Below are 27,808 nucleotides of genomic sequence, written 5' to 3' on the forward strand. Positions count from 1 at the left end.
AAATAATGAATGAGATCAAGCTAATGAAACAAGAGCTGGGACAGAACAGGCAAGAGATGAAAATTGGATTTGGCAAAATGAGACAGGAGCTGAAAGAAATTCAGGATTCTATAACTGGACAAGAAAAAGAAGATGAAAGAAAGATCAAAGGGAAGGCTCAAGCCCTGGAGATTGGAATAGATTTATTAAATATGGACCTGGAAAAAGATTTGGATTTTATGGTTGTGATGGATCCTAAAGACAAATATTACTGTTTGGAATTCAGCGCTGTCCCTGAAGGAATTGGTGAAGAGATTAGAGATAAAGATATCAATGGCTCGAAAAAATTCCTGGATTGGAAGGATTTGATGGAATTTGAAATAGTGAAAGTTTATAGAATTAATTCCAGATGTGTGACGGTGGAGGGACTCTCGGGAGATGTGCTGGTGCATTCTGTGGAAAAGAGGAACAGAGACACAACTTTACAACAACATTTCAGTAACACATTCAGAATTGATGGCAAGAAAATATTTGTGATGAAAGAAATTCCTATCAGACTCTTATTATATGACTATGGCAGCAAGATTATTGGGTGTGCGAAGATGGAAGATGGAAGATAGAATCATTATGACAGCAAGATTATTGGGTGTGCAAAGATGGAAGATGGAAGATGGAATCAATATTGATAATGGGAGAAGAGCTATTGAAATTACTGGACTTAGTAGACCTGAAGAGATGGATTAATTGACATGTCTATTTGGAGAAAAATTGATGGATATATATCTCAAGGATTAGTAACTTCTCTTTGACTTTTTTGGGAAAGAATAAAATGATGTTAATGAGATTTGATACCAATTAAGATAACCACTGGAGGAAGTGATTGTATAATTTTATTAAGAGACAGGTTTGTTATATATCATAGACCTATAGCTAATCTACGACAAATCGGAAGTCAATAGTTTTTATTGTAATAGTTATTAATTTGTTTTGTTTGTTTTGTTTTGTCTTTGAAAATTTGAATAAAAATCAATGATAAAAAAAGATAATTACTGCATTTCCTGGGATCCCCTTTGTTTGGAATTGGGATGTATATTGAATGCTTCCAGTCTGTGGGTCATTGTTTTCCATATTTCTTGACAAATTTTTGTCACAATTTGGACAGGTTCAGTCTCAGTAGCTTGTAGCAACTCTGTTGGTATGCCATCTGTTCCTGGTGATTTGTTTCTTCCAAGTATTTTAAGAGCAGCTTTCACCTCACATTCTAAAATTTCTGGTTCTTCATCTTACAGTTCCTCCATAAATGAACCTGTCATCCTTGCATCTCTTACAGAGTTCTTCAGTGTATTGCTTTCATCTTCCTTTTATTTCATCTCGCTCATTCAGTGTGTTCCCCTGTTGATTATTCAACACATCCCTCCTCCTGGTTTAAATTTCCCTTTAATTTCTCTAATCTTTTGGAATAGGGCTCTTGTTCTGCCCTTTTTGTTGTGCTCTTCTATTTCTATACAATAACTATTGTAATAGTTCTCTTTGCCCCTAAGTAGTAGTCGCTGTATAGTTGCAGTTTGGGTTCTCACCGTGTTTCTATCTCCTTTTGCTTTTGCTTTCCTTCTTTAAACTTTTTAATAGTTTTGTCAGTCATCCATTGAGGTCTTTCTTTTTAACTAGAGGCATTGTCTTTTTGCCTTCTTCCCTGATAATGTCTTTGATGTCACTCCATAGTTCTTCTGGTTCTCTGTCAACTAAGTTTAAAGCCTCAACCTGTTCCTTATTTGATCTTTATATTCTTCTGGGATGTTATTTAAATTGTATTTTGGCATTATGATTGCTTTGTTCTTCTTCTTTAGCTTTGCTCTGATTTTCGATACAACCAGTTCATGATCTGTACCACAGTCTGCTCCTGGTCTTATTTTTGCAGAAAGTATGAAACGTCTCTGTCTTCTGCTACCAATTATATAATCAATTTGATTCCTATATTGACCATCTGGTGATGTCCACATTTACAGTTGTCTTTTTGGTTGCTCAAAAAATACGTCTTCAAGAAACATTATTGGCTTCACAGAATTCAATACGTCTTTCTCCTGCTTTATTTTTATCTCCTAAACCCCATTTCCCCACAATTCCTAGTTTTTCTCTGTTCCCTACTTTTGCATTCCAGTCCCCCATGACTTGTTTTGATGTGTGATCAATTTCTTCCTGTACTTCTGCATAAAATCTTTCCAATTCCTCTTCTTCTGCGTTTGGCATTGGAGCATAGACTTGGATGGTGGTTGTTTTCCCGTTAAATCTCAGTGATATAACTTGCTCATACCTAACATTATAGCTCCTAATTACTTTTGCTACATCACTTCTCACTATTAAAGCAACCCTGATTCTTCTTAATTTCTCATTTCCTGCATACAATATTTTGTAGTTGTCTGCTTGAAAATGTCCCATTCCCATCTATTTTAATTCACTCATGCCAAGTATTGTAATGTTGATGCGTTCCATTTCTTTCTTGACAATTTCTAACTTTCCCTGGTTCATGCTTCTCACATTCCATGTTCCTATTGTATGCGTTGTACAACTCCGGACTCTCCTTTTGCATCTGTGCACTTCAGCCTCTGGGCTTCCTTTCGGCTTTGACCCAGCTGCGTCATTAGTCACAACGCTACTCGTACTTGTCCTTTGTTCTTCCCCAGTATCCCGGTGAGTGCCTTGTGACCTGGAGGTCTCATCTTCCAGCACTATCTCGTGTTGCATTTTGGATACTCTGTTCATAGGGTTTTCATGGTAAGTTTTAAACTGTTTTTTAAAAGATGTATTTTAAATTGTATTTGTTTTTAGTTACTGTAAACCGCCCAGAGAGCTTCGGCTATGGGGTGGTATACAAGTATAATAAATAAATAAGAGATATTCAGAGGTGGTTTACCAGTGCCTTCCTCCCAGTCTGGATGCATCTTAGTCTGGTGTCTCAGCTTTGACAAATCTGCCTTGGGTGCCCCTGCTAGGAGTCTAGCCTCTTGGTCTAGACTCCTGATGGCTTTGTTCTCAGCTTCTTCGACACTCTCTAACCCCCTCACCATGTTAAGGTGTGCACTCTAGGGGGGGGGTGAACCAGGGTAATGATTCATATATAAAAACTTAGTCTGGATAATGCAGGTGTACATTGTCTCTTCACTATAAAGAGGCTTTAGGTCATACCCATCAGAATTCAAACCTGCTGAATCCCTTTACCCGTATCCAGCAGTTATTTTAATGATAAGCTTCTCACAGTGCAATCCTAAGGGATTTGCTAAGGATTTGTTAAGGATACAGAGGCAGTTTAACCACTTTGCTGGGCTCTGCCATGAGGGCAGAGGAAAACTTTGCATTAGTACAATACTATCCAACCTTCACACGAAAAAGTTGCTTTTTAGTGTTTTCTCTCCTGCCCCCTCAAATACCCCCTTTTGGGGCCTGCTGATGTTGAGCACTGGCATGAGCTAAGCCAGAATGTCAGAAAAGCTGATATCAGTGAAGAGGGAGGTTGCAATGTCAGAGCTCCTCTAACTTGGATGTTGGAAGGATAGATCTGACCTATAGCCCCTGGGAGGCCCTTGCAGGGACCATAGATTTACAGCCTAAATGAGATGCAACTGGTAATTTGAGAACTACAATACACTCTGCTTCTCATATTTGAATTTTATGTTTCTCTATATGTTAAAATGTATTGGATACTTACTCAAAATTTCATTGATTTCTGGCCATAGTTTCTGTTCTTGAAGAACAGCTTGAAGCTTGGCGCAGATACTGATATGATCAACATAGTCTAGCATTACACGCACCACTTTCCCAGACAGGTGCCTTAACCACGATAGTGTTATCACTTCACAGAACTGAAAGAGGAAAAACAAGAGAGTTTGAGACTAGTAATACAAATTATTGAATTCACTGAAGTTCCCCTGAGGAACTAAGCCAATAAAGCCCCAGGTCAAAACAGTAGCAAAGCAAACCAGCTATACAGCAAGTGCAGTTTAGTAAAAATCATAGCATTTGCAATTGGGATAACCAAGCACTACTCTAGCGAGTGTTGTTTTAAGGATGGCATTTGAGTTTGCACTTCCATACTTGTCTGGATATGCTAATGGGTGGAGCTGGCAGATGGTGCTTGTTTCTTCTCCTATCTGCCAATTCAATCCTGCCACACCAGACTCACAGTTTTGGAGCCCAGTTGGAGGCAAATAGCTGGGGCGGGGAAAATTGCTGACGCAAATCAGCGGTCCGGAGGGGTTAAGCAGCCCTCCCTCCCAGTAGGAAGTACTCACCATTGTGTCTCTGATAACTGTTGAGGTCCACGCTTCAAATATGTACTGGGAATGCACATTGTCCCCATGAGGACAATCAAAGCAGAGATAAACGTTGTACCCATAATTCAGCAACATCCTTAACATGACTTCATCTTTCAAAGTATACTGCAGAGCTGATGGGAAATGTGTTGTGTTAACCCGACAGAAGTAGTTCACATTGGCCCCATGGCGAAGCAGGAGACTGATAAGCTCATAGTTGCCAATTCTTAAGGCCACCTGGAGACAGTTAACTGGATCTTGGTTTGGTAAGGCTCCAGCTTCTAGGAGCAACTGGGCTGAGTTAATATCCCCGTTAGAGACAGCAAAATACAAGGCTGACTTCCTCTCGTCATCATAGCCTTTGCGAATTCTCTGATGCAACATAAAATTGGGATCAAATCCAGATTTGAGAAGGAATTGAAGGCACTGAGGATGTCCTCCTGCTGCTGCAGAGTGAACTGGACTGATCCCACTCTCCTTTATGGCAGTGCTGTCTGTCACTGGAACCAAGATCTGTAAAACTCTAGGGAGTGAAAGAAAACCATCAGACTATTCTTCAGGAAAGCCGCAGTCATACTGTGATCCTGCTTGGAAAATTTCTGACAATGGGGACAAGAGGCCATTTTGTGCTCTAAGGCAAAATAGGTACAGGTTGTAACTATTTTAGGGAGTTTGCCCCACACCTTTCACTTTTAAAAAGATGTTCCACTGTACCATACACACATAGGCAGGCAAGGATCCCAAAACGAAAAGGAAAATGCATTAAAAACTGCAAAAATAAAATGATAGAAGAATGCAAAGCTTAGCTCAAGTAGCTACAAAGGCTAGAGAATGTTCCAAATGCTGTTGCGGTAGTGAGAAACAAGGGGGAAGCTACTGATCCTGTCCACTCAGGAATGCACTTTAGTTGAAGCAGTGGGTGTTTGCACCAAAGCCTTTTACTGGCTTAGCTCTAGAAGGTTCTGAATATGGTTCTGTGCAACTACAGAACCCCTATGTAGGACCGCAAAGAAACCATGAAGGATTCTGTTTTGCACAGTTGCTTACTTCATACTTGAACATGAGTATAAAACCTTTCTGGAGAAAGGTCTGCAGAAATGTCATTTTTGAAGAAATGTCTAAAATGATCCGTGCTCCCATTCAGATGTTATTCCATGTGGCCCTCCTTTTGTTTTTTTGATGATTGTAACTCTGATATTTTATTCAAAGATCTTATCATGTATCTTTTATTTGCTACTCATAGTTCAATTGCTCAAACATGGAAAACTTTGAAGACACTGTTGCTCTCCAAAGACACACGACTAACACACACAACCTATCCCAATCACATCATTTGAGTCAGCATTTATAACTCACAAGAAGTGTCCTCTATAAGCAGCTCTGTGGATAGGCAGGTGCCCTGAATGCTTTGGTACATTGGCATCAGCTCCACACTCTAGCAGAAGTGAGACAGCATTGGGTTTTCCTCCTCCAGCAGCTTCAAATAATATAGATGCACAATCAGATGCCTGGGAAAGAACATTGGCACCTAAGGAAGAAAACAGCAGAGGTTTAATAAATAGGTACTGGTAATTAGCGTTCTCACTACAGACTCCCCAAGTCTGCTATAATGTGAAGGAACTGTTTGACTCACCAAGACACCTCCAAGTGGCATGTTCCAAAGTTGACCTTCTGTTTAGGTGGGTACATGCCTGTTAATGATCTGGCAGCACCTGCTAAGGAAGTCACCTCCCCACAGCTGCCTCTGCAGATGTGTAAATGTCCATCTTATAGTACTTGATAAATGTATCTGGGTTTGCCCAAGTGGCTGCCCAACAAACCTCTTGTAGAGGAACATTTGTTCACCGTGCTGCATAAGCAGCAGCTGCTCTTGCTGAATGTGCCACAATACCAGGTGCAGAGTAAGGTAACCCCCTGAATGATTCAGAAGCAGTCAGAGAAGCTCCAGCAAGGAGGAACTCACTAATGGCCACTAGTGGTAATTTATGCAACCAAACCTCCTGAGTGTTTCATAAGCAGCCAGGAAATCTCCAACTAGGTGAAACTTCTCATACCTGCAAAGCAATCCCTGAAATATTGCCATGCTATGAGAACCTGCTGAGTGCCAGTAATCTGAAAACTTCAGCTGCTCTTTAAATGAACACAAAGGAACAACAGAAGGCCTGGTAGTCTTAATTTCCAGTGAGTTAGGGATTATATAAGAAGCATGTGTTTGTCTTCTGTTGCCCACATTCTCTAAAAACTATATAAAAAACTACCGTTGAAGACAAGGAGTAAAGACAAATTAACTTACACAGAAAACATGCATTTAATTTGCTACTAAATGTCCTCAAGGGAGGGGAAAAAAATTGCATGTGTGTAAACCTCCTTAGCCAAGTTACCAACTTGTGCAAAGTAGTAAGCCCTACCAAAGGTTATTTTGTTTCAGCGGTTGTAATATTAATCCATAAACTGATTTACACCACCCTATGACCTGGTGGCGAAGGGCAGGTAATGAATTGAACATCAGCATCATTCCAACAGTTCTTTAGTTAATGAATTGAAAACTCTAGTAAAATAATAGTAAATTTGTCATTGCAGAAGATAATAGTGAATATGGATATGGCTGAAGCCTCATGGAAACCTTGTGAAACAAAAACAAGCTCATCTCTATTCTATTTGTTTGTTGTTATTTAATAATTGCTAAGGTCATCCTATAGGGGACCCTTACACTCAAGAATCAATATGTAATTATCCATTCCTTCAGTTAGTAAAGACTGCAGCTGTCCAGAAGAGCAAACTTGTGCTATGTGCTGCTACTCTTGAAAAATACTTCCAAAAAAAAATAACAAATCTGCTAGAAATAACCTTCACATTCTCATGAAGCTCATGAGGTAACTGATGTTTACTTATATGCCTCTGGCCCTCTAGAGAAACCAAGAGACTCTTCCCAAAGGGACAATATGCTGGTGTGTTCTAAGAGGAAAAACCTAGACATGCCTTTATAACTCTTCAATGTGTGAACATTCTGGGGCCCAAATAACCCAAAATTGACATTTTTTAGGACTGGAAAAAACAAGGCAGATGGAGAGGTTTTGACCCTTGTAGCTGGATCTCATGCAACATTCCTGAATGTCCAATGTAACAATCCCATAATCACTGAGTGACATCCCCTTATTATATGTTATCATCATCATCATCCATATCATTTTCATTTTATTTTTCTCTCGCTGAGGGATTCAAGGTTCAGGCAGCGAATAAATGCCACCAAGGTAGTCTGTCACACAAGAAGAAATGCAGTGGCATATGCCACTGTGATTTGACCTCCCTATCTCAGAAATAGCCCATCCTCAAGACTTGTATCAGGAGGAGCAAACACCCCTAAGAAGTAGAAGAGATGGACTTCGCACATGGTGCTTTGTGTTTAAGACTGTTGTGGCCTTAAAAACAAATGTAAGCCATGATTTACCCAAACACAGTTTATTAGAGACCATTTCATCACTTTTTTTCTACATTCAGAACATACCATATCTAACCCCAACTGATACAATGTTATACTCAGCCAACAAAGGCTGCTCTGAAAGTAAAGAGGCAGACTGCCCAGTATGGGACATTATGGAACCAATTACATTGAGAGTCTAACTGCAGTTTCTGATTACTGAATGGGGAGGCTGGAACCCAGTAAACTTTTCACCTCCTGATGAGGAAGTGCCCAAATTGGCCCCATATACAGTACTTGACAATGGTGGCAATGTAGTGGAATGGTGAGTGGTATGATGTTGCTGTGGAAAGCATGAGCCTTAAAACAGAACTGATAACTGTTGCTGAGCACTTCATGCACCTAAGCTATTCTATCAGTCGTGTCCAATGGTTGTGCTCTCTTTTGGTAGATGAGCTTTGGACATTAAAGTAACCACAGGCAAATTAATTGCCAATGGTCAGACTTTATGCATACACTGGGTCTGGAAAGAAGTATTTATTTGCCAAAACCATTAGTCTTTTAGTCTGAAGAAGGGCTTCCAATTAATTCTTACACCTTGTGATTAGTACTTTGGGGACCTCTGCGCTTTGGATCAGTTGGTTTGTCAGGATGATCCAATGCTGCTAACATTCTACAGAACAAATTAATAAAATGTTAATCCTTTTAACAGTGTGTGAGATACTTTGCAATTTGTACCAGGAAATTACTTCCTTCCCCCTCAATATCTGGCGTCACTTGAGGATCAAGGGAATCAGTGTTCATAGCAGCACCTGGCTGTCTAGCAACCTGTGATGTCACTCTGAACTTTGGCTCTCGGACCCTTGGATGCATGAAAGTCTGGGAACTTTAGCACTGTCTTCATCTGAAGAGGAATTGGGCTCACAATATAGCTTTGTCCTAATCTGGCTGTACATCAGACTAATTTATTTTATTTATTTTTTAAATCATCATCATCATTGCTTTTGCATGACTTGGCAGCAACAATTTGTGGCTGGTCTGAGAAACTACACACTGTAAATTAGAAAACTGCAATGCACCCAATGTGCCACTAGATGGTGGTATTGACTGCACTTGAGGAGTTTTATATCAGCAAATGATTTAACATCTTCCAGCCAGGCTTCTCTTATCTGCAGCAAAAACAGACGCAGATCAAATAACCGCATGGACTTTGTGTCCTGCTCAGTTGATCTTAATGTAGGCAATGAGCACATATAGCCCCTGCATTTTCTTTGCAGAGACCACAGTTTTGTTTTTGTTTTTAATGAAGTGTCTTTGGCTATTGCTCGTGCACTGGAGTGGAAGCCCACAAATTCATCACTTGATGAAGATAACACACATGAAGCAGCCCTTAGTACTTGTGTTTGAGGTAGGTGCTGCACATTCTCCTCCTTTGACAGGAACTCTGCATGCCTGTTTGCAGTTTGCCGAGCTGAATTAGTGTACTTTAGCTGACCACGGCATCCAGGCCACGGCTCCCTCATATAGCGTGTCTTCCTGGTCTCTCCAATCGGTTGCACACCTTAAAGTGGTGAGGGGGTTTGAGAGTGTCAAAAAAGCTGAGAGCAATGCCGTCAGGAATCTAGACCAAGAGGCTAGACTCCTAGCAGGGTCACCCAAGGCGGAATGGTCAAAGCTGAGACACCAGACTAAGATGCATCCGGACTCAGAGGAAGGCAATGGTAAACTATCTCTGAATACCTCTTACCATGAAAACCCTATGAAAATGCAACATGAGATAGTGCTGGAAGATTAGACCCCCACAGGTCAAACGGCACTCAATGAGCCACTGGGGAAGAACGAAGGACAAGGACAAGTAGTGCTGTGACTAATGATGCAACTGGGTCAAAGCCAAAAAGAAGACCAGAGGCTGAAATGCACAGATGCAAAAGGAAAGTCCAGAGTTGTACAATGTACACAACAGGAACATGGAATGTGAGAAGCACGAACCAGGGAAAGTTAGAAATTATCAAGCAAGAAATGGAACGCATCAACATTACAGTACTTGGCGTGAGTTAATTAAAATGGACAGGAACGGGACATTTTCAGTCAGGCAACTACAAAATATTTTATGCAAGAAATTACAAATTAAGAAGACTCGGTGTTGCTTTAATAGTGAGAAGTGATGTAGCAAAAGCAATTAGGAGCCATAATGTAAGGTCTGAGCGAGTGATATCAATGAGATTTAATGGGAAGCTTATTAACATAACCATCATCCAAGTCTATGCTCCAACGACAAATGCAGAAGAAGAGGAATTGGCAAGATTTTATGCAGAAGTACAGGAAGAAATCGATCACACACCAAAACAAGATGTTCTGATAATCATGGGGGACTGGAATGCCAAAGCAGGGAACAGAGAAGAACTAGAGATTGTTGGGAAATGGGGCTTAGGAGATAGAAATGGAACAGGAGAAAGACTGATTGAATTCTGTGAAGCCAATAATTTGTTTCTTACAAACACATTTTTTGAGCAACCGAAAAGATGACTGTAAATGTGGACATCACCAAATGGTCAATATAGGAATCAAATTGATTATGTAATTGGTAGCAGAAGATGGAGTCGTTCCATACTTTCTGTGAAAACAAGACCAGGAGCAGAATGTGGAACAGATCATGAACTGATCATATAAAAAATCAGAGCAAAGCTAAAGAAGAAGAACAAAGCAATCCTAATTATCAGGGAAGAATGCAAAAAGACAATACCTCTAGTTAAGACAGAAAGATCTCAATGGATTACTGACAAAATTCTTAAAATGGAAAGAAGGAAAGAAGGAAAGCAAAAGGAGATAGAAACACGGTCAGAACCCTAAATGCAATAATACAGTGACTAGTATGTAGGGATAAAGAGAACTATTACAATAGTTATTCTAAAGAAATAGAAGAGGAGAACAAAAAGGGCAGAAGAAGAGCCTTGTTCCAAAAGATTAGAGAAATTAAAGGGAAATTTAAACCAAGAGTAGGGATGTTGAATAATCAACAGGGGAACACACTGACTGACTGATATAAAATAAAAGGAAGATGGAAGCAATACACTAAAGAACTCTATAAAAGAGATGCCAGGATGACAGATTCATTCATGGAGGAACTGTATGCTGAAGAACCAGGAATTTTAGAATGTGAAGTGAAAGCTGCTCTTAAAATACTTGGAAGAAACAAATCACCAGGAACAGACAACATACCAATAGTGTTGCTACAAGTTGCTGAGACTGAATCTGTCCACGTTTTGACAAAAATTCATCCACAAATATGGATAAGAAAACAATGGGCCACAGACTGCAAGCGTTCAATATACACCCGAATTCCAAAGAATCTCAGGGAATGCAGTAATTATCAAATTATTGCCTTAATATCCCATGCAAGTAAATTAATGCTCAGGATTCTACAACAAAGGCTCTTACCAGATATGGAGTGAGAAATGGCAGATGTCCAAGCTGGGTTCAGAAAGGGAAGAGGTACCAGAGATCATATCGCAAATATACGCTGGATAATGGAACAGAACAAGGAATTTCAGAAGAAAATCACCCTGTGCTTTATAGATTACATCAAAGCCTTTGACTGTGTAGATCATGAAAAACTATGGAATGCTTTAAAAGAAATGGGGGTGCCACAGCATCTGATTGTCCTGATGCGCAACCTATAATCTGGACAGGATACTACTATAAGCACAGAATATGGAGAAACCGATTGGTTCCCCATTGGAAAGGGTGTGAGATGGGTGTATTTTATCACCCTATTTGTTTAATCTATATGCAGAACATATCATTCGGAAAGCGGGATTGGACCAAGATGAAGGAGGTGTGAAATTTGGAGGGAGAAATATCAATAATTTAAGATATGCAGACAATACCATACTGCTAGCAGAAACCAGTTATGCTTTAAGCAAATGCTGATGAAAGTTAAAGAGGAAAGCACAAAAGCAGGACTACAGCTGAACATCAAGAAGGCTAAAGTAATGACAACAGAAGAGTTATGTAACTTTAAAGTTGACAATGAGGACATTGAACTTGCCAAGGATTATCAATATCTTGGCACAGTTATTAACCAAAATGGAGACAATAGCCAAGAAATTAGAAGAAGGCTAGGACTGGGGAGGGCAGCTATGAGAGAACTAGAAAAGTCCTCAAATGCAAAGATGTATCACTGAACACCAAAGTCAGGATCATTCAGACTATGGTATTCCTGATCTCTATGTATGGATGTGAAAGTTGAACAGCAAAAAAAGTGGATAAGAGAAAAATCAACTCATTTGAAATGTGGTGTTGGAGGAGAGCTTTGCGAATACCATGGACTTTGAGAAAGACAAATAATTGAGTGTTAGAACAAATTAAATCAGAACTATCATTAGAAGCTAATATGATGAAACTGAGGTTATCATACTTTGGACACATAATGAGAAGACATGACTCACTAGAAAAGACAATAATGGTGGGAAAAACAGAAGGGAATAGAAACAGAGGAAGGCCAAACAAGAGATGGATTGATTCCATACAGGAAGCCACAGACCTGAACTTACAAGATCTGAATAGGGTGGTTTATAACAGATGCTACTGGTGGTCGTTGATTCATAGGGTCATCATAGGTCATAACTGACTTGAAGGTACATAACATCAGTAACCTGGTCTCCAGCAACTCAGCTGTCCTTGTAGTGACCATCAGTTGCTGCCCAATCATTGCCCCGTGGATGTGATGGACATCACACCCTCCATGGGACTACCTGACTATTGAGAGAACACAGCAGAGTTACTCAGACCAAAAAGTTAATTTACAATTCCATAGAGATCAGGAGTTGACTTTGCCATCCTGTATGGAAAAGCCTCAAGGTGGGCTGCTCTTCTACCTGTGAACCATCTATATCCTACTCCAGTGAGACAACTAAACCATCATACACATTCTGCTGTGTCTCAGTGTTTTGTCTGCCAAACCTCTGAACAATCAGCCTCTGTGCTCTACCTCTGGACGCATCATGAGGGTCTGGTGAAGCACTGTCACATGTTCTCTGTTGCCCCTGTTGCTCATTAGCAGTATTGTTTAGCTGACTCAAATGAGCACTGTGCTGCAATGTATTGGAAGGTAAATTGATTATTCACTGATGCAGGGTGTGATTGCTACATTTGTGCAGGTGCTACTTGAAAAGACTGGTGAAATGCAGCTAGTTCTGCAGAAATGTCATCCATCAGGGCTCTTCTAATGTGATTTAATGCATCAGGACTAAAATGGAAAGATTCCACCTGCTGAATTTCCTGATTGAGATCGGAGATGGCAGCAGAGACCAAATTAACTGTCTGTGTTGAATCTTTATGCTGTTGGTGCTGTTTGTCTTTGCTGAATGTATGCTGTTGCTGGTTTTGACCAGAGGTGGCAGCATTATGCAATGGCAATATCTAAATAGGTCTGTGGAAGTTCAGACTGCTGGGTGTTAAACCCAGTGAATTCTTCTTCCTCCTCTGAATCTGAGCAGAAAAGGACCAAAGGATCTGGAGCCCTTTCTTCCTCAGAGAGCATCTCATCATTTGTTGCCACCCAGTGCTGGCTTTGATCTCCCACGTAAGCTGGTCTTCTGCACTCTAATAATGTTGTTGGTAAAAGTGCGTTTTTATTTTTCTCCTTAGTGTTGGTGGCATTTTCCTTCCCTGAGTACTCTGCTACTGCATCACTTGCAGGGTTTGTAATCCTTCTGTGCCTGTTACGGGCCACTCTCTGTGCTCCTGCAAGAGTTAATGCCCCCCCCCCCTGCCTGTGAGGCTGTTTCAGTTGCTCAAAATGGCAGCTGCTTCCATGAGAGCTGCCGTGGCTTCTGTTTTTAACCAACATCTTTCTCTCTGAGCGGGCTGAAGGCGCTACCACACCAACCACTCCTGCCGCTTTCTGTACTGATTTTATTTTTTGGAGTGCTCCGATGAAACTTTGGTGTACTCTTCAGGCTTTTCACTGCTAGCAGGTTTTTTTCCCCTCAGAAAATTATTTTCTGTCACAGTTGAATCAATATACAGAATTCATTAGATAAAACGGAATTAATTTGAATACCTCTGCTAATTATCATTTCTAGGTCATTTTCAGGGTATCAAAAGCTTAGGAAAATTAACAAAATAAATTGACCAACAGACATAATGGACACTTAACAGTCACCCAGACGCGCACACAATTCATTTGGAAAAAACTGTAAACAACATTTAAACACAAACTACTCAGAAAGGAATTCAGATACAACAAATCAAAAACAGTAGGGATTCTAAGTAAGGATTTAAGCCAACCAGACTAAAGAGCAAGGAGTGTTAACTCTTTGCTGCCTCAAGCAACAGGAGAGGAAGACAATGCCCACTGGGGGGTATTCTGGTGCCCACTGGAGAATTCTAGTTCTTTCAGAAAGAGTTGTGCTGGAATGAGTTGAATTATTTTGTAATGGGACCAGTATTATACTGCAACAGGACCAATTCTGAAGAAAGGGATCTTGTAGCAAAAGGGACCAGCACACCTCCCCCCAACATCAAATTACCATTACCAGTAAAGCCCCAATCTCCATTCTGCTTCCTGCTGCCTCTAAAATCTTAGCTATCCTTTCTTTGTTCTTTACAACTTATGTCTATAATTTGAAAGTATGATGGAGCTATCAGACCAAGCTGTCAAGGGTATCTCCAGGCTACAAACCTGCTCCTTGAAGGGGAATGCAACCCCACACAGAATGAGCTATCTATTCAATTCCCAGTCTCAAGAACCAAGACAGTCTTTGAACTTCCAATGAAGATTTGCATCCTGAATGTGCACCCTGACTTTCATCCCAATGTCTCAGTGCTCATGGTAATACAAAAAAAGGGGAAAAAAGGAGTCAAGAGATATAAAACACAAGGGAGATATTGTATTATATCTTTTGTGGGTTCTTTAAAATCTCTTGACTCATTTTTTGTGGGGACTGACCATAAACACAAAACATAAAACTCAGGACTTATCCACAGGTGCTGTTTGCATCCCCTTTTAATTCACATGGTTTACATGACGTTACTGGCAAACAGAAGCTATCACACAGTTTCCCCTCTGTAAATCCATACTAACCCAATCCTCTGATAATATAAAAAGGGAAGGAAAAAAGTCTTCATATCTCTAGGGCTTGCAGACGCTTTGCTCCAATGCTTTTAGGTGGGTGTGTCAATCGTTCCCTTCTCTACCACCACTCCCTCCTCCCGTCGTTCATTTTATTTCCTGCAACTTCCAGCTGCTCTCCCGCATTCTGCAATGCATTTTTACATTGCTGCAAATGGTGTTTATTCCCCCCCCCAACTTGTGCACAAAAGCATAACACTGATCAAAGAAAGAATTGTATTTCAGCTGTATTGTACCAGTGAAAATACAAATAATCGCACTTCTGGGTGGTTGTTTTTTAAAATGAAACTTACTGGTAGAACAAACTGAGCATGCTCGGTTGCCACGTAATGAGAGGAAGTGGGGAATGTTAAATTAGAGGGTGTGGTCTTTAGGAAACTGCGTGATTGATGCTTCCCCTCAACTGTGACTAGAAAACACCATGTTTGCAGCTGACATTGAGCCCTTACTGTAGAAGGTGCAAACAGAAAACAGAGGTAAAAACAGTGTTTTTAGCCCAAAGTTATGCTCCCACATGGATAAGCCCTCAGTGTTGAAGATGCATACCAGACATACAACCAGAGTATGCTAAACTGACATGTTTAACCAAAGGTCTTACTTTGCTCAGCCAGAAATGGTTTGAAAAATTGCCCAGTGTGTACACTTTACCATTAGCATTGGCTTCTCAGCATTGCTATGAACAGACCAGCATGGGTTGGTTACTGTGAACGAGCATCACAGGACTGAAAGAAAAAACACCCATATATGCCTGGACAAAGATTTCTGCCATTAGCTCTGCACAGTGTTTCATGGTATCTGTCTATCTGTCCTTTTAACAGAATATGGCTAGGCTTTTCAAATTCTCGATTAGACAAGAGGTGAATTTTACACCTCTGTTCCTTAGAACAGTAAGTATTGTATATCACAGGATTGTTCTGGCAATTACCGGAAAAACAGGTAGGCCTTAAGGTGCACATTTAACTTCCAAGGAATTGTATGTAAGTCCTCACCTTTACGCAGTAAGAGTTCCAGAATTTCTGTGTGCCCGTTCTGTGCTGCCAGTGCTAGAGGGGTGAGCCCATATGCACTCTGTGGATCTGGATCTGCTTTAGACCAAAGCAGAAGGTCCACCATGTTTTTGAAGCCTAGCCTGGCTGCCTCATGTAAAGCTGTCCTCTTGTTGACACACTGTAGATTGACATTGGCACCAAACTGTATCAGCAAGGAAGCAATTTCATACGAGCCATGTTTGATTGCTGTAAAATATTAAGAAAGCAGCATTTTAAAAGGTTAATTTAAAAGCCATTGAATTGAAAAGCTTCAGTCTCTTGTGAAACAAAGACAGGACAAACCATTGCTCAGCTATCTCATGCTATTTATATTTGGCAATAAAGGTCACATAGCACTGTGAGGGGCTAAACTTAGAACCAAACTTTTTTCTTCAGTCCCAAATATAACAAAACACAACAAATTTTGTCCTATTTCAGTGCATCTGGCTACTTCTGCAGCACTTTCCAAAGGTTAAAAAAACTCCCCTGAACCTCCCATTCATGGTGGGCCTCCCTTTGAATGGTGCATGACAAAGGAGGAAGGTCCTCATCAAGATGAGGAGCAGCAGACAATCATAGCTGATCAAGGTATTGGGACGAGGAGCCACAGCGCATGCTTTATATGTCAAAAGTCCCAGGTTCAACCCCTGCCATCTCCAGGTAGGGCTGGGAACCTGAAACCCTGGAGAGCACTGCCACTCAGTGTTGGCAATACTGAATGGACCAATGGCAGCTTCCTATCCAATGCTGTCAAAATAGCTGGGGACATGCAAGGAAGCCAGACTTCTTTGCAGGCAGTTGGCTCTGCCCTTGAAGGCAGAATTTCCAGTATAAAAGAAAAACCTGAACTCTTAGTCTGGGTGCCAGCAAGTAAGGCCAGATGCAAGCACAGCCACCCTTGGCCTCTAGGGCCATCCTCGCCCTAGAGAATTGTCAGGCTCTCAATAGCTACAGCAACCATCAAATTCTCTGAGACAGGCACCAGGTGTTCTCCCCAATAAATTGCCATCCTGGGCTCCTGCTGGGAGGGGTATAATAGTAATAATAATAAATCTAACTTTATGGGGTACCACTCTAGCAGGAGAGGTACCTCAAAATAAATAAAACCCAGTAAGATTGTCAAGGACCCTAGCTGGCCCAGGAATAGCTCCTGTAGCTGAGATGCAGTCAGACTAAGATATACCCTCATCAAATATCTATCCCACTAAATATACTTTGCGATACTAGAAGGTAGAAAGCTTAAGTGAATAGTAACTGCACACTAATGTGGACTTAGGTTTTAATCCTAAACAATTACCTGACAGGAAGTCCCACTGGGTTTTACCTGTTTTTATATTTCCGACGTGAGTGTTAAACAACTATAATGTTCGATGTCATCTCACATAGTTTCACCTAGACTGCATCAGGGCCAGCCATCCACCAGCCTATTGGGACATGTCCTACAAATGGATTCTTCTGAAGCACATGCCTCCACCCCTCTGCTCACAAGCAGGCAGCAAGCAGGGACAAGAAAGGGAGTGCAGAAAGAGGCCATTGCCTTAGCAGTAATGATCGGAAGAGATGGGACATGGAAATGTATGAGGCAGGGTCAAGGGCAGGCAGGGGCATTGCTAGGTACTTCAAGGATTTGGGGCACAGGTCCCATAGCACAAATCTAGATAAATGTAGAGTGCCTCTGGGCAACCTATGATGGTAGGTGGCTGAGGTCTCCCTGGCACAGCACTTTGCAGCCTGCCTAGCTGGCTGCTGAGCAAAGTGGGATCAGGGGCATAAGAAGGTGAGGCCATTGGTGCTCCATCCCTCAGACACAAATCTCAAGCCCACATTGGGGTTTTCCCTCCAAGCTGGAGCTTGGCTCCCTCCTGAAATGGATCTGAGAGGACAAATGGTAAGACAAGCTAGTGGGATGACATGGGAAAAATTCAGGTCTGCCACTTAGCTAGCACTGAAATAGGTACCCCAAGTCTTTGCATGAAATGAAAAAAGAACATTTGATATGCCCATTTATAGTCTCAGTATCAAAAAATCACCAGATACAACTGTGTAATATGATTTACCAATAATTAAAGCAGAATCTCCTTCTTCGTTGGTTATATCAGGATTAAAACCGTTGAGGAGGAGAAAATTTACATTGTTCACAAGACATTTGTCCACTGCTAGAAATAGAGGAGTTTCTCCTTTTAGGTTTGTCTGTTGCCACACAACGGGGTGTGAAGCTGAAAAATAACCGTAAGAAACAGAAAAGTGTTTGCACACCAAGTGAGGATATAAAGCTGTCTTGAGAACAACCCTTAGGCAGTCTGCAGAATGTTCTACCTTTCAGAGTTATTTCTAGAATATTCTTGTTTGGTTGCGTTGCAGCTTCATGCAAAGGAAGGCAGCCTTGCTGATCTACTTCCTCGAAAGCAGAGCCATTCTTCATCAGCTTGAGCAAAGCCTCTTCTTCACCTGTTGAGGGTGGAAGAGGGAACAAAGATATTTGTGAGCATTGTAACCCCAATGAACTCTAATTAAAGTAAAAAGGATGGCTGGTTCACATATCCATATACATCATTTGATGGCTCATTCTGGAGTTAATGAACCCAGTTGTTTAACATCTGTTCAACATAAAGGAAATCAAATCCTCCCCTTTATTCTACTTAATCCCCCAAGAAACCAAAGCAGATACTTAACTGTCTGAATAGCAGTGATGATCATACTGTGATTTGTACTTGTAGCAAAATTAAAGCTGCAAAGAGAAGAGAATAATAATTAAAGCCACCAACTTGGATGGCTTTAAAAGAAGATTAGACAAATTCATGGAAGATAACACTATTAGCGGCTCTGAGGATGCTTCCGAATACCTGTTGCTGGAAACCATAGGAGGGGAGGGTACTCTTGTGGTCAGGTCTTGCTTGCAGGCTTCTCATAGGCAGCTGGTTGGCCACTGTGAGAACAGGATGCTGGACTAGGTGGGCCATTGGCCAGATCCAACAGGCTCTTCTTATGTTCTTATGGATGTGACTGTTTTTTAAATGTTCTTAATGTTTTTCAATGTTTTAAATCTATTTTTACTTTATTTTGTGTTGTGTTACTACTTTGTTGTTTGCCACCCTGGGCAACTTTGACAGGCAGGCCAGGATAGCAGATAAATAAATAAATAAATAAAGTGTAGAAACAGCTTGCACCTGTGTTCAGTGTAACACGTGAACAAGCCTTTGAAGTTATTAGAGGAAGGGAAGAAGACTAAAAGTGTGGTTAATTAATGAATGTACCGTGCTTCACTTTGTCTGAATCGTTGCTAAAATCAGCATGTTAACCCCATAACCATTCACCTCAATCAAACACATAAAATGGAGAAAAATCAATGTACATAATGGTATTATGCAAAATGATTGAATGTCAACATAACAATATGATACAAACAGTTCACAGTATCCAGTGCTACCCTTGGCAGCTTCCCATTTTTAAAAAGGTTATGTAGACTTCTGTACCAGTCACTTCATAGCTTTAGTAGAGCAATATCCAAAAGGATACACACCTCTCATTTTTTGCTGAGGCCTCTGTCTCACTCTTATGCATGTCCTGCAAACTTTGTTGTATGACATACTGAGTAGGGATGTCATCATCATCATCGTATGCATTTGTAGTATCATACATGCTAAAACCACATCTCTTGGAACACAAAACTAGGGAAGATTAAATAGTTGTTCTATGCTGGAAAACAATTTCCAATGCTTATATTTCTTCTCCTCTTCCAGAAACATCAGTAGCTATACATGTAGAAAAAAAATATAGAATGATAAACAAATAGACTGGAATTGTACTATTTTCTCATTTACTAAGACGCAAAAGAAGTCTTAACTGGCAACTCTCTTAATTTTTTTGAATGTCAACTTGATTTCATGTCCACCGGCAGATTTCTTCCCATGCTAGGAAAGAAGGGGACGTTTGGCTCACAAAGGACATGATGCTCAGAAAAAAGCTATTCTTGATCTTGGCTATTGCTTTGCTTAACACTTGTTTTAACAATTGATGACCATACTGCTGTACAGCTCACTTCTCCCCCATGCTTAATTCTTCCATATAACTTTACCATCTTAGTTTTTTAATAATAATATAATAATAAAATAACAACAACAACAATAATAATATGGTATTCTTAATTAATTGTCCAAGCTACTGCATCTTTCTATAGAGTAAAACTGCTGCAGGCAAGGCACTCAGATCTCAATGTGAAGCATATTTATAATTATAGGAGTATTTATTAATTGTATTTATTTACATAAATATTTATAAACCACACTTTCATCAAAAATGTAACAAGGCAGTATACAATATAAAAACACAATAATAACAAAAACATCAATAATATCTCAATAAAAACTGATCGGTAAAAAATGTTACATTCCAAAGGCCTATCCAAACAATATACTTGAAAAAGTGTATTGCTACAGTAATCAAATCTTGAGGTTACCTGCGTGGACTACTGTGGTCAAGCTATCTCAGTCCAGGAATGGTTGCAGCTGGTGTACCAAGCGCTGGTAGAAGGCACTCCTAGCTACAGAGGTCACCTGGGCCTCTAGTGACAGAGATGGATCAAGGAGTACCCTAAGCTGTGAATCTGGTCCTTCAGAGGGAGTGCAACTCTGACCAGAACAGACAATTGATCTATCTCACTGACATAGGGACCTCCCACTCTCAAGGCCTTTCCAGGATACAAACTCAGTTTATTGACCCTAATCCAGTCTACCACTGCATCCAGGCACTGGTCCAGAGGCTTGCACAGCCTCTCTTGACCCAGATATAATGGAGAAATAGAGCTGGGTATCATCAGAATATCAATGGCAACTAGCTGAAAAACTACTACTAATTGCTCCCAGTGGTTTCTTATATATGTTGAACAGCAATGGGGACAAAATAGTATGCTGTGGCACTCAATAGTGTAAATATCAGGAGACAGAAGAGCATTCTTCCAAAGCTACTCTTTGGCCACACAGTGCCACTGACACCCATCCCACAGAGTCAGTCCAGGAGGAAACCATGGTCAATGGTATTAAAAGCTGCTGAGAGAGCGAGTGAGCAGAAGGAGCAGGATTGCACTCCCACTCTCCTCTAGAAAGGTAATCCATCAGGGTGACTAAGGCTGAACCCAGATTGGAACGGATCTAGATAAGTCTCATCCAGAAATGTTTGCAGTTATTCTGCCACAACCCTCACAATCTCCTTCAGCAAAAGGGGGGTATTGGCGACCAGGCAATAGTTGTTACAATCCATTTGGTCCAGGCCTGGCTTTTTCAGTAGTTTCTGCACTCCTGCCTCCTTTAAGGAAACATTCACCAAAGCTTGGGAAATTTATTTTTTTGAACTACAACTCCCATCAGCCCAATCCAGTGGCCATGCTGGCTGGGGCTGATGGGAGTTGTAGTTTTAAAAAAAGAAACTTTTCCAAGCTCTGGTATTCACCATGCACTGGACCTCCCCAGTCAGCCCCCCCCCCAAGCTCAATTTCCCCAGCCACGATGGGCAGGGATCCAGTGGGCACATAGTTGGGTGCATCTCTGCAAGCACTCTGCTAGGCGTGTAGGACTCAAACAGGATCATGCCCATTAAACCCCTCCACATTATTTTAATAGTAAAACTGCTCAGAAGGTAACCTTATAAACAAAATATAATAACAAATGCTTCAGAGATTTTAATAACTGATAGACAAGCACTGACATTTGTTGTACAGATCTGATTACTTGTTGAAAGCACTCATATTTGCTCTGCATATTACAAATACAGTGAAATATTATTCTTTGCTACTGTTCAGGGAACACTCCCTATTATATATTAATAAAATGACTTTGGTTTGTTCCATTCACATACATCAAACAGATATCTGAAAAAGTGTTATAAAGATTTTAAAACTAAGCAGGAGGTTAGAGGCAGTTTGAAACAGAAAATTATTTATTTACTCAGTTACTAAATGTTTTATCCTCTAAAATTGTGGTTTAAAGCAAAGCATGCAAACAAATAGCTTTTTTTAATACTACAGTTGCAATATGATTTAACAAAATGCCAGAAGTACATATAAAACTTTTAAAAAATATTGTTGTTTTTGGGAACAGCTCACAAAGTTAAAATTTAATTTAAAAGATTTAATTCAAATTTAAAAGCACAAATTCTCCTCACCTTTCTTCCACATTTGGAACAGAGAAGACCTCACACTCTAAGCAAATGTTAAAACTAAATGTGACGTTTGATGTATTGAAAAATGATCCTTAGCTCCTTGCAGAGCCCATATCCATTAATAACTTACTATAAATACCTGACCATGAGATACTCTGTCATGCCCTCAAGTTTCTCTATGAGAATTACATGAAGGTTAGAAGTATTCAGAGACATGAGACTGATCCATAAGTAAAAATATTAAAAGGCCAGATATTTTTCATCATAATACTCTTAAGTGAGAATGCACAATTCAAGAATTAAAGAATCAAAGCAACTTCAAACAAATGATACATTAAAAACTGAGAAGTATTAGACAACAGATTATGTACACCTTTCATAAAGCTGGGAACATGATACAGCCAAATTTAAGCATTTTTAGTCCCACTGATTTCAGGGGGAGACAAGCATGTTCTTCATTCTACCACTGAAATCAGTAGTACTTAAATGTGCTTTACTGTAGCTAGATTGCACAAACCATTTTTAAGACAAATTTCAAAAAAGAAAATACTAAGACCTATTTACATATCTTTCCAACTGTTATGCCAGAGTGGGCATACACAATCATGGCTAGTAAAATGCCATGTTACTAGCTTTCAGTTAAAAATGTAGCAACTCTGCATTGTCTCACCATCCTTTCTCTACCTTCTGAGTGGGAGAGAAGTTTTGGGTGCAACTCTCCCCACAGTTCTCCTTAAGCTTTGGGTGACTGGCTGCTGGCAGCAGGCGTTATACTACTGATGGTGCTTACTGCTGGATAACTGGCACTGGTCACACAGACTCTCTTGTTCCAGGAAGTTAGGCATTGCTAGTGGTATTACTCTGCCTAGCACCATATGCACCTGTTGTTTCTGGCTTTCATGTGATGTTTGGACCAGTCCACTTGAATCTACACTGTTGCTCCTGGCAGGTTGATGGAGATTAAGAGTTGAAACAAAATTTGCTAGCAGCAGGAATGTTATCCTTCAATAACCTTAAAATGTCTTAATGATAAATTAAGTAAGCCATATTTCATCCTGATAGTTAACAAAAGAACAGAATACATCAATATTTTTACAAAGAAGTAACAATCAAATTTAATTGCAAAATACTGCAATCAATTTAGAAGTCAAAATGATCGAAATAACTCTGTAACAAAGTTTCAGGAAAGAATGTCATTTGTTCTGTCTTGTCATCTTTGATTCTGAGCTCTTCAAAATTAGTCATCCAGTTGGCAAAGCAGAGCAACCCCTCGCTTAATCCAGTGCTGGACTGGTTGATCAGTTAATAGCATTAAAGCAATGACAAAGTTAGTAGAATGCCCAGTTGTTGAAAGGATTCCTTTACGCTCACTTGTCTTGTAGAGTGGACACACATAGGCATTTGATTTCTTTATGCCTGATTTTTTTGCTGTTAGGAAAAAAAGACAATTTTGATTATGCTATGTTAAAAAAATGAAAATAATGTATTGTATAAATAATTTCAGTGCTAAATAAATGTGTTTTTTCTTTAGTAAAGCCTAGAAAAAACTCACAGCTCAATTTATATAAAGAACAACTTATAGACTACACTGTAACACACCACAGTCAGTTTGATTGAGAGGGAAAAAAAGAACAGCAACCCAACATGATGCATCTGTTGCTGGATTGTATGAGTTCAGGCTGCAGACTGGATTGGTGGTGGGGCATCACCTTTATGAACGTTATCGCATGCATATATTTAAAAATACCAAATTGACATGTCAAGATGGAGGTCCCAGTTTAGCCTTCTGCTTGACATGTTAGTTTAGAATGTGTTGGGAGTTTGGATTTTTTTAAAATTTATTTATTTAAAATATATAGCCGTTCTTTCAGCCCTTTAAGCTGTTGAAGAGGTTTCACAAGAATTAGAGAATAAAAATAAAGTGACAGCTAAAAATCCCTATGAAAATCAATCAGACCAACAGCACAAAAACTAAACACCAATAATTAATTCAAAAACATGGTTGGAGAGAATTATCTGGTGTGGCATATAAAGTTCTCAGGGGTTATGTTCCATAACTAAGGTTTCATCACAGAAAAGACCCTACCTTCAGCTATTAAGGGGAATTAAAGCAAGGCCTCTAAATATGCTCCAGAACAAACTGTAATTTGTTAAGGGTGCTGAGAATTGTTAGAAGACCCCAGTTCCTTTCACAGAGCTCAACTAGGATTGACTGTTAATCCACTCTGGGGAATTGTAGCTCTGTGAGGGGAATAGGGGTCTCCTAACAATTCTTGGCATCCTTAACAAACTACACTTCCCCAGAGCTTGGAAAAGTTACTTTTTTGAACTACAGCTCCCATCAGCCCAATCCAGTGGCCATGCTGGCTGGGGCTGATGGGAGTTGTAGTTCAAAAAAAGTAACTTTTCCAAGCTCTGCACTTCCCAGGATTCTTTAGCAGAAGCCATGATTGTTTAAAGTGGTATGATACTGCTTTAAATGTATAGTGCAGATGGGCCTGAGCCCTGAAATCATGGTCCTTTGATAACTAATATTGTGTACTACTTCTACTTCAGGAGTAACAAACAAGTGGGTTGAAAAATCATTTGTCTTGCCTATACTGTCTTGAAGAATAGGAAGCAGAAGGAAGAATGTGGAAGAAAATGCTATTTTTTTTATACTAGTCATTGGCGAAAGAAAAAAAAATATGTTGCAGTTTCTAAGTTATGGCCAGTATTCAGATTTAAAGCATGCATTTCTGATTAAGTCAGTAAAAGAAGGGGAAGAATAAATCTATCTACCAGAGGAGTTTCCAGTGTATGCTGAACACTTAGGCTAATGGAAAACTAGACCTACACTTGAAGTATTTTTTACAAGTTACATAGTCAGAGTACAAAGAGAGCAATCAAGTAAGGCACCAAAATTAACAGGATCCACTAAAAAAGATGGGATATTTCCACAATTTTTTTTTTTTTTTTTTTACTAAATATCACTTTACTTACTTGGCTTTATCCAAATAATTGGCATTGGGTCAAAGAGTACTTTAGGGTATTGTTCAGCCAGAAGACCTCTAGAGAAAGAAAACAAAATGTGAAAAACAATCAATACACATAACACTGGCATAGATACTGGTGTGGGATAACTTAGTATAGTATAGATAAATCTGAAAAAGAAAGAGCATAATAGAAATGGCAGAAAAAATGCTGTGAAGAACGGACCATTGGTCTCACCTGAAGAGTGGTTTTCCCAGGTATCATGCCATTATGTGGGTTATAGCGCCATCTAGTGTCTAAAGGCAAGAATGTACTGAAGTCAAGACCTGGGGCATCCATCCCCCTCCTCCTCCAGTTCATTTGTGACAAGGCCGAAGTGAGATATCTGAAAAGGTACAAAAGGGCCAACAGGCCTACCACCAAGGAAAATAGGGAAACTGCCCCAAATAACACAGAACCACATTCATTCCTAATAGAATCAGAAAGGTCTTGACTCAGTTACCCAATCTACGTAATACAACTTTGAACAGAAATAATTTGAAAGGTGGTACAAAAACACCCAGGCATCCTCTAATAGGGAGGGCCGTGATGGCATGATACCTGGGAAAATCACCCTTCAGGTGAGACCAATGGTCCTTTTTCCCCAGGTGGCATGCCATTACGTGGGATGTACCAAAGCAGTCCCTACAGGGAGGGACCACCCACTGTTTACGTATGAGAAACAACCTGTTGCAGAACACGCCTCCCAAAAGAGGCACCGGCAGAGGTGTAGCTGTCTATCTTGTAATGCTTGATAAAAGAATCTGGAATAGACCATACACCTGCTCTGCAGATATCTGCAAGAGGTCTGTTGGTTGCGAATGCAGCCATAGCGGCTCCCGACCTAGTTGAGTGCACTATGATCTTACTAGGCACTGGAAGCTTAAGTGACTCGTAAGCCAGTGCAATGTAGGCACGCAACCAACAAAACAAGGTGGATTTAGAAACCTTTCCCCCCAGTGTCTGTGGGTGAAAGGATACAAACAATGAATCCGTTAATCCTATGTCCTGGGTTTGAGACAGATAGGTCTTGAGGGCCCTACAAACATCTAAAGAGTGCCAGGCCTTCACCAGTGGATGAATGGGCTTAGGGCAGAATGAAGGAAGAATAATGTCCTGGCTGCAGTGGAACACTGAATTGACTTTAGGATGAAAGGACGGATCTGGACACAACACAACTGAGTCCTTATGGAAAATGTAGAGATGGCGGGCCGATGACAATGCTCCCAACTCTGAAACTCTCCTCACTGATGTGACCACACCAGAAACAGGACCTTGAAGGCAACAGTCACAGTGGCACTGACCTAAGAGGCTCAAAAGGAGGGCGCTGCAGGGCTTGCAGGACCTTTGGTAAACTCCAGGAAGGAAAATGGTGACACACTGCCGGAGAAAGGAAAGCGCCCCCTTTAAAAAATGTTTGATGAGCGGGTGCGAGCCCATGGGCACACCAGAACAATTAACATATAGAATTGATACTATGGTGGAGGCCTGACGATGCAGGGTGTTAGCTTTTAGACCCATCTTCAGACATCTATGCAGAAACTGCAACACTTGCTATACAGTGGCTTGAGAGGCTTGAAGTACTCTGGTAGATGTGATTTGTCGATGGCCTTCTAGATGCCAGAATTGTATCAACAACCTCCTGTGATAGGCCTGTGTGAATCAACTGCCTCTGTTCAAACGCCAAGCTGTCAGACTTAGCCAGTTGGGATCCGGGTGCCAGATTGGTCCCTATGAGAGAAGGTCCGGCCTGTTTGGCAGTCTCCAAGAATCTGTTATTGATAGTGAGAGCAGGCCTGAGAACCACGGCCGGCGAGGCCAGTACAGGGCTAGCAGGACCAGTTGTGCCCTTTCGCGTCAAAGTTTTCTCAGCGTTCTGCCCAGGAGAGGGATCAGAGGGAAGGCATACAAAAGACCATCTAGCCAAGGTGTCAGCAGCGCATCTACAGATTCTACAGTCGTCTCCAGATACCTCGAGAAGTACCAGGGCAGCTGGCAGTTGTGACTGGAAGCAAAGAGATCCACCAACAGGTTGCTGAACTGATGCTGAAGAAGGTTGAACACAGTGGGGGGAAATTTCCACTCTCCCGGCATCACCTGTTGTCTGCTGAGCCAGTCGGCCATCACATTCAAAACTCTGCTGAGGTGTTCTGCCCTCAAAAACATCAGATGACTTTTGGCCCAGTCAAAGATCTATGTCGCTTCTGCCTGGAGAGTTTGTGACCTGGTTCCTCCTTGCCTGTTCAAATGCAATTTTACGCAGATGTTGTCTGTCCGGATCAATACATGTTCCAAAAGGACCATTGGTTGAAAGTGTTGAAGAGCCAGATGGACAGCTCTTAGTTCCAGCTAGTTGATGCTCTGGCTCTCCTCTGACCTGGACCAGACACCTTGGACAAAGCGGGAGTGGCAGTGGTTCCCCCAGCTGGTCAGGCTGGCACCCGTGGTTATTACAGTCCTGTCTGGTTCCCTTGCTGAGATTTTGAATTGTCACCCACCATCGGAAGGAAGAACGCAGTGAGGGATCCAGGCGGATTTCCTGATGGTTGGAGTTGGCAATGTCCAACTGAAATGGCAATAAGGCCCACTGGAGTGGCCGAGTATGATGCCGAGCCCACGGTACAATGTGAATGGTGGATACGAACATCCTCACAGCCTTTGCTAGAAACATCACATCCGCCCTCAAGCAACACATCAAGAGTAGTGCCATATCTCTGATGGTTGCAATGTGCTCTGGTAAGAGGAAGACCATGGCCTGTGCTGTGTACAATATTGC

At 40.8% G+C, this 27,808-nt stretch overlaps 2 protein-coding genes across 4 annotated transcripts in view; both read right to left on the reverse strand.

Moving 5' to 3' along the window:
• ASB14 (ankyrin repeat and SOCS box containing 14) overlaps positions 1 to 23,067 on the reverse strand; it is a 32,339-nt gene extending 9,272 nt beyond the window's left edge. Inside the window, exons 1-9 of one of the 3 annotated variants that reach the window (XM_061618295.1) lie at positions 22,691 to 23,067; positions 19,388 to 19,619; positions 18,540 to 18,595; positions 18,184 to 18,315; positions 17,925 to 18,083; positions 15,829 to 16,074; positions 5,643 to 5,814; positions 4,266 to 4,809; positions 3,683 to 3,836 (exon numbers count right to left, since the gene is read on the reverse strand). In XM_061618295.1, coding sequence (XP_061474279.1) covers positions 3,683 to 3,836; positions 4,266 to 4,809; positions 5,643 to 5,814; positions 15,829 to 16,074; positions 17,925 to 18,083; positions 18,184 to 18,315; positions 18,540 to 18,595; positions 19,388 to 19,506 — 1,582 coding nt within the window. In that variant the 5' untranslated portion in view covers positions 19,507 to 19,619; positions 22,691 to 23,067. Of the gene's footprint in view, positions 1 to 3,682; positions 3,837 to 4,265; positions 4,810 to 5,642; positions 5,815 to 15,828; positions 16,075 to 17,924; positions 18,084 to 18,183; positions 18,316 to 18,539; positions 18,596 to 19,387; positions 19,620 to 22,023; positions 22,271 to 22,690 lie in introns of those variants that run through there. The other 2 variants (XM_061618294.1, XM_061618296.1) reach the window with 2 other exon arrangements.
• An 80-nt stretch (positions 23,068 to 23,147) lies between these two features.
• The window catches only part of DNAH12 (dynein axonemal heavy chain 12), a 292,017-nt gene continuing 287,356 nt past the window's right edge, over positions 23,148 to 27,808 (reverse strand). Inside the window, exons 73-74 of the mRNA XM_061618291.1 lie at positions 25,003 to 25,070; positions 23,148 to 23,448 (exon numbers count right to left, since the gene is read on the reverse strand). Of these exons, the coding sequence (XP_061474275.1) occupies positions 23,258 to 23,448; positions 25,003 to 25,070 (259 nt within the window). The 3' untranslated portion in view covers positions 23,148 to 23,257. The remainder of the gene's footprint in view (positions 23,449 to 25,002; positions 25,071 to 27,808) is intronic.

This window comes from Rhineura floridana, chromosome 3 (genome assembly GCF_030035675.1).
Source record: "Rhineura floridana isolate rRhiFlo1 chromosome 3, rRhiFlo1.hap2, whole genome shotgun sequence".
Classification (NCBI taxonomy): Eukaryota; Metazoa; Chordata; class Lepidosauria; order Squamata; family Rhineuridae; genus Rhineura; species Rhineura floridana.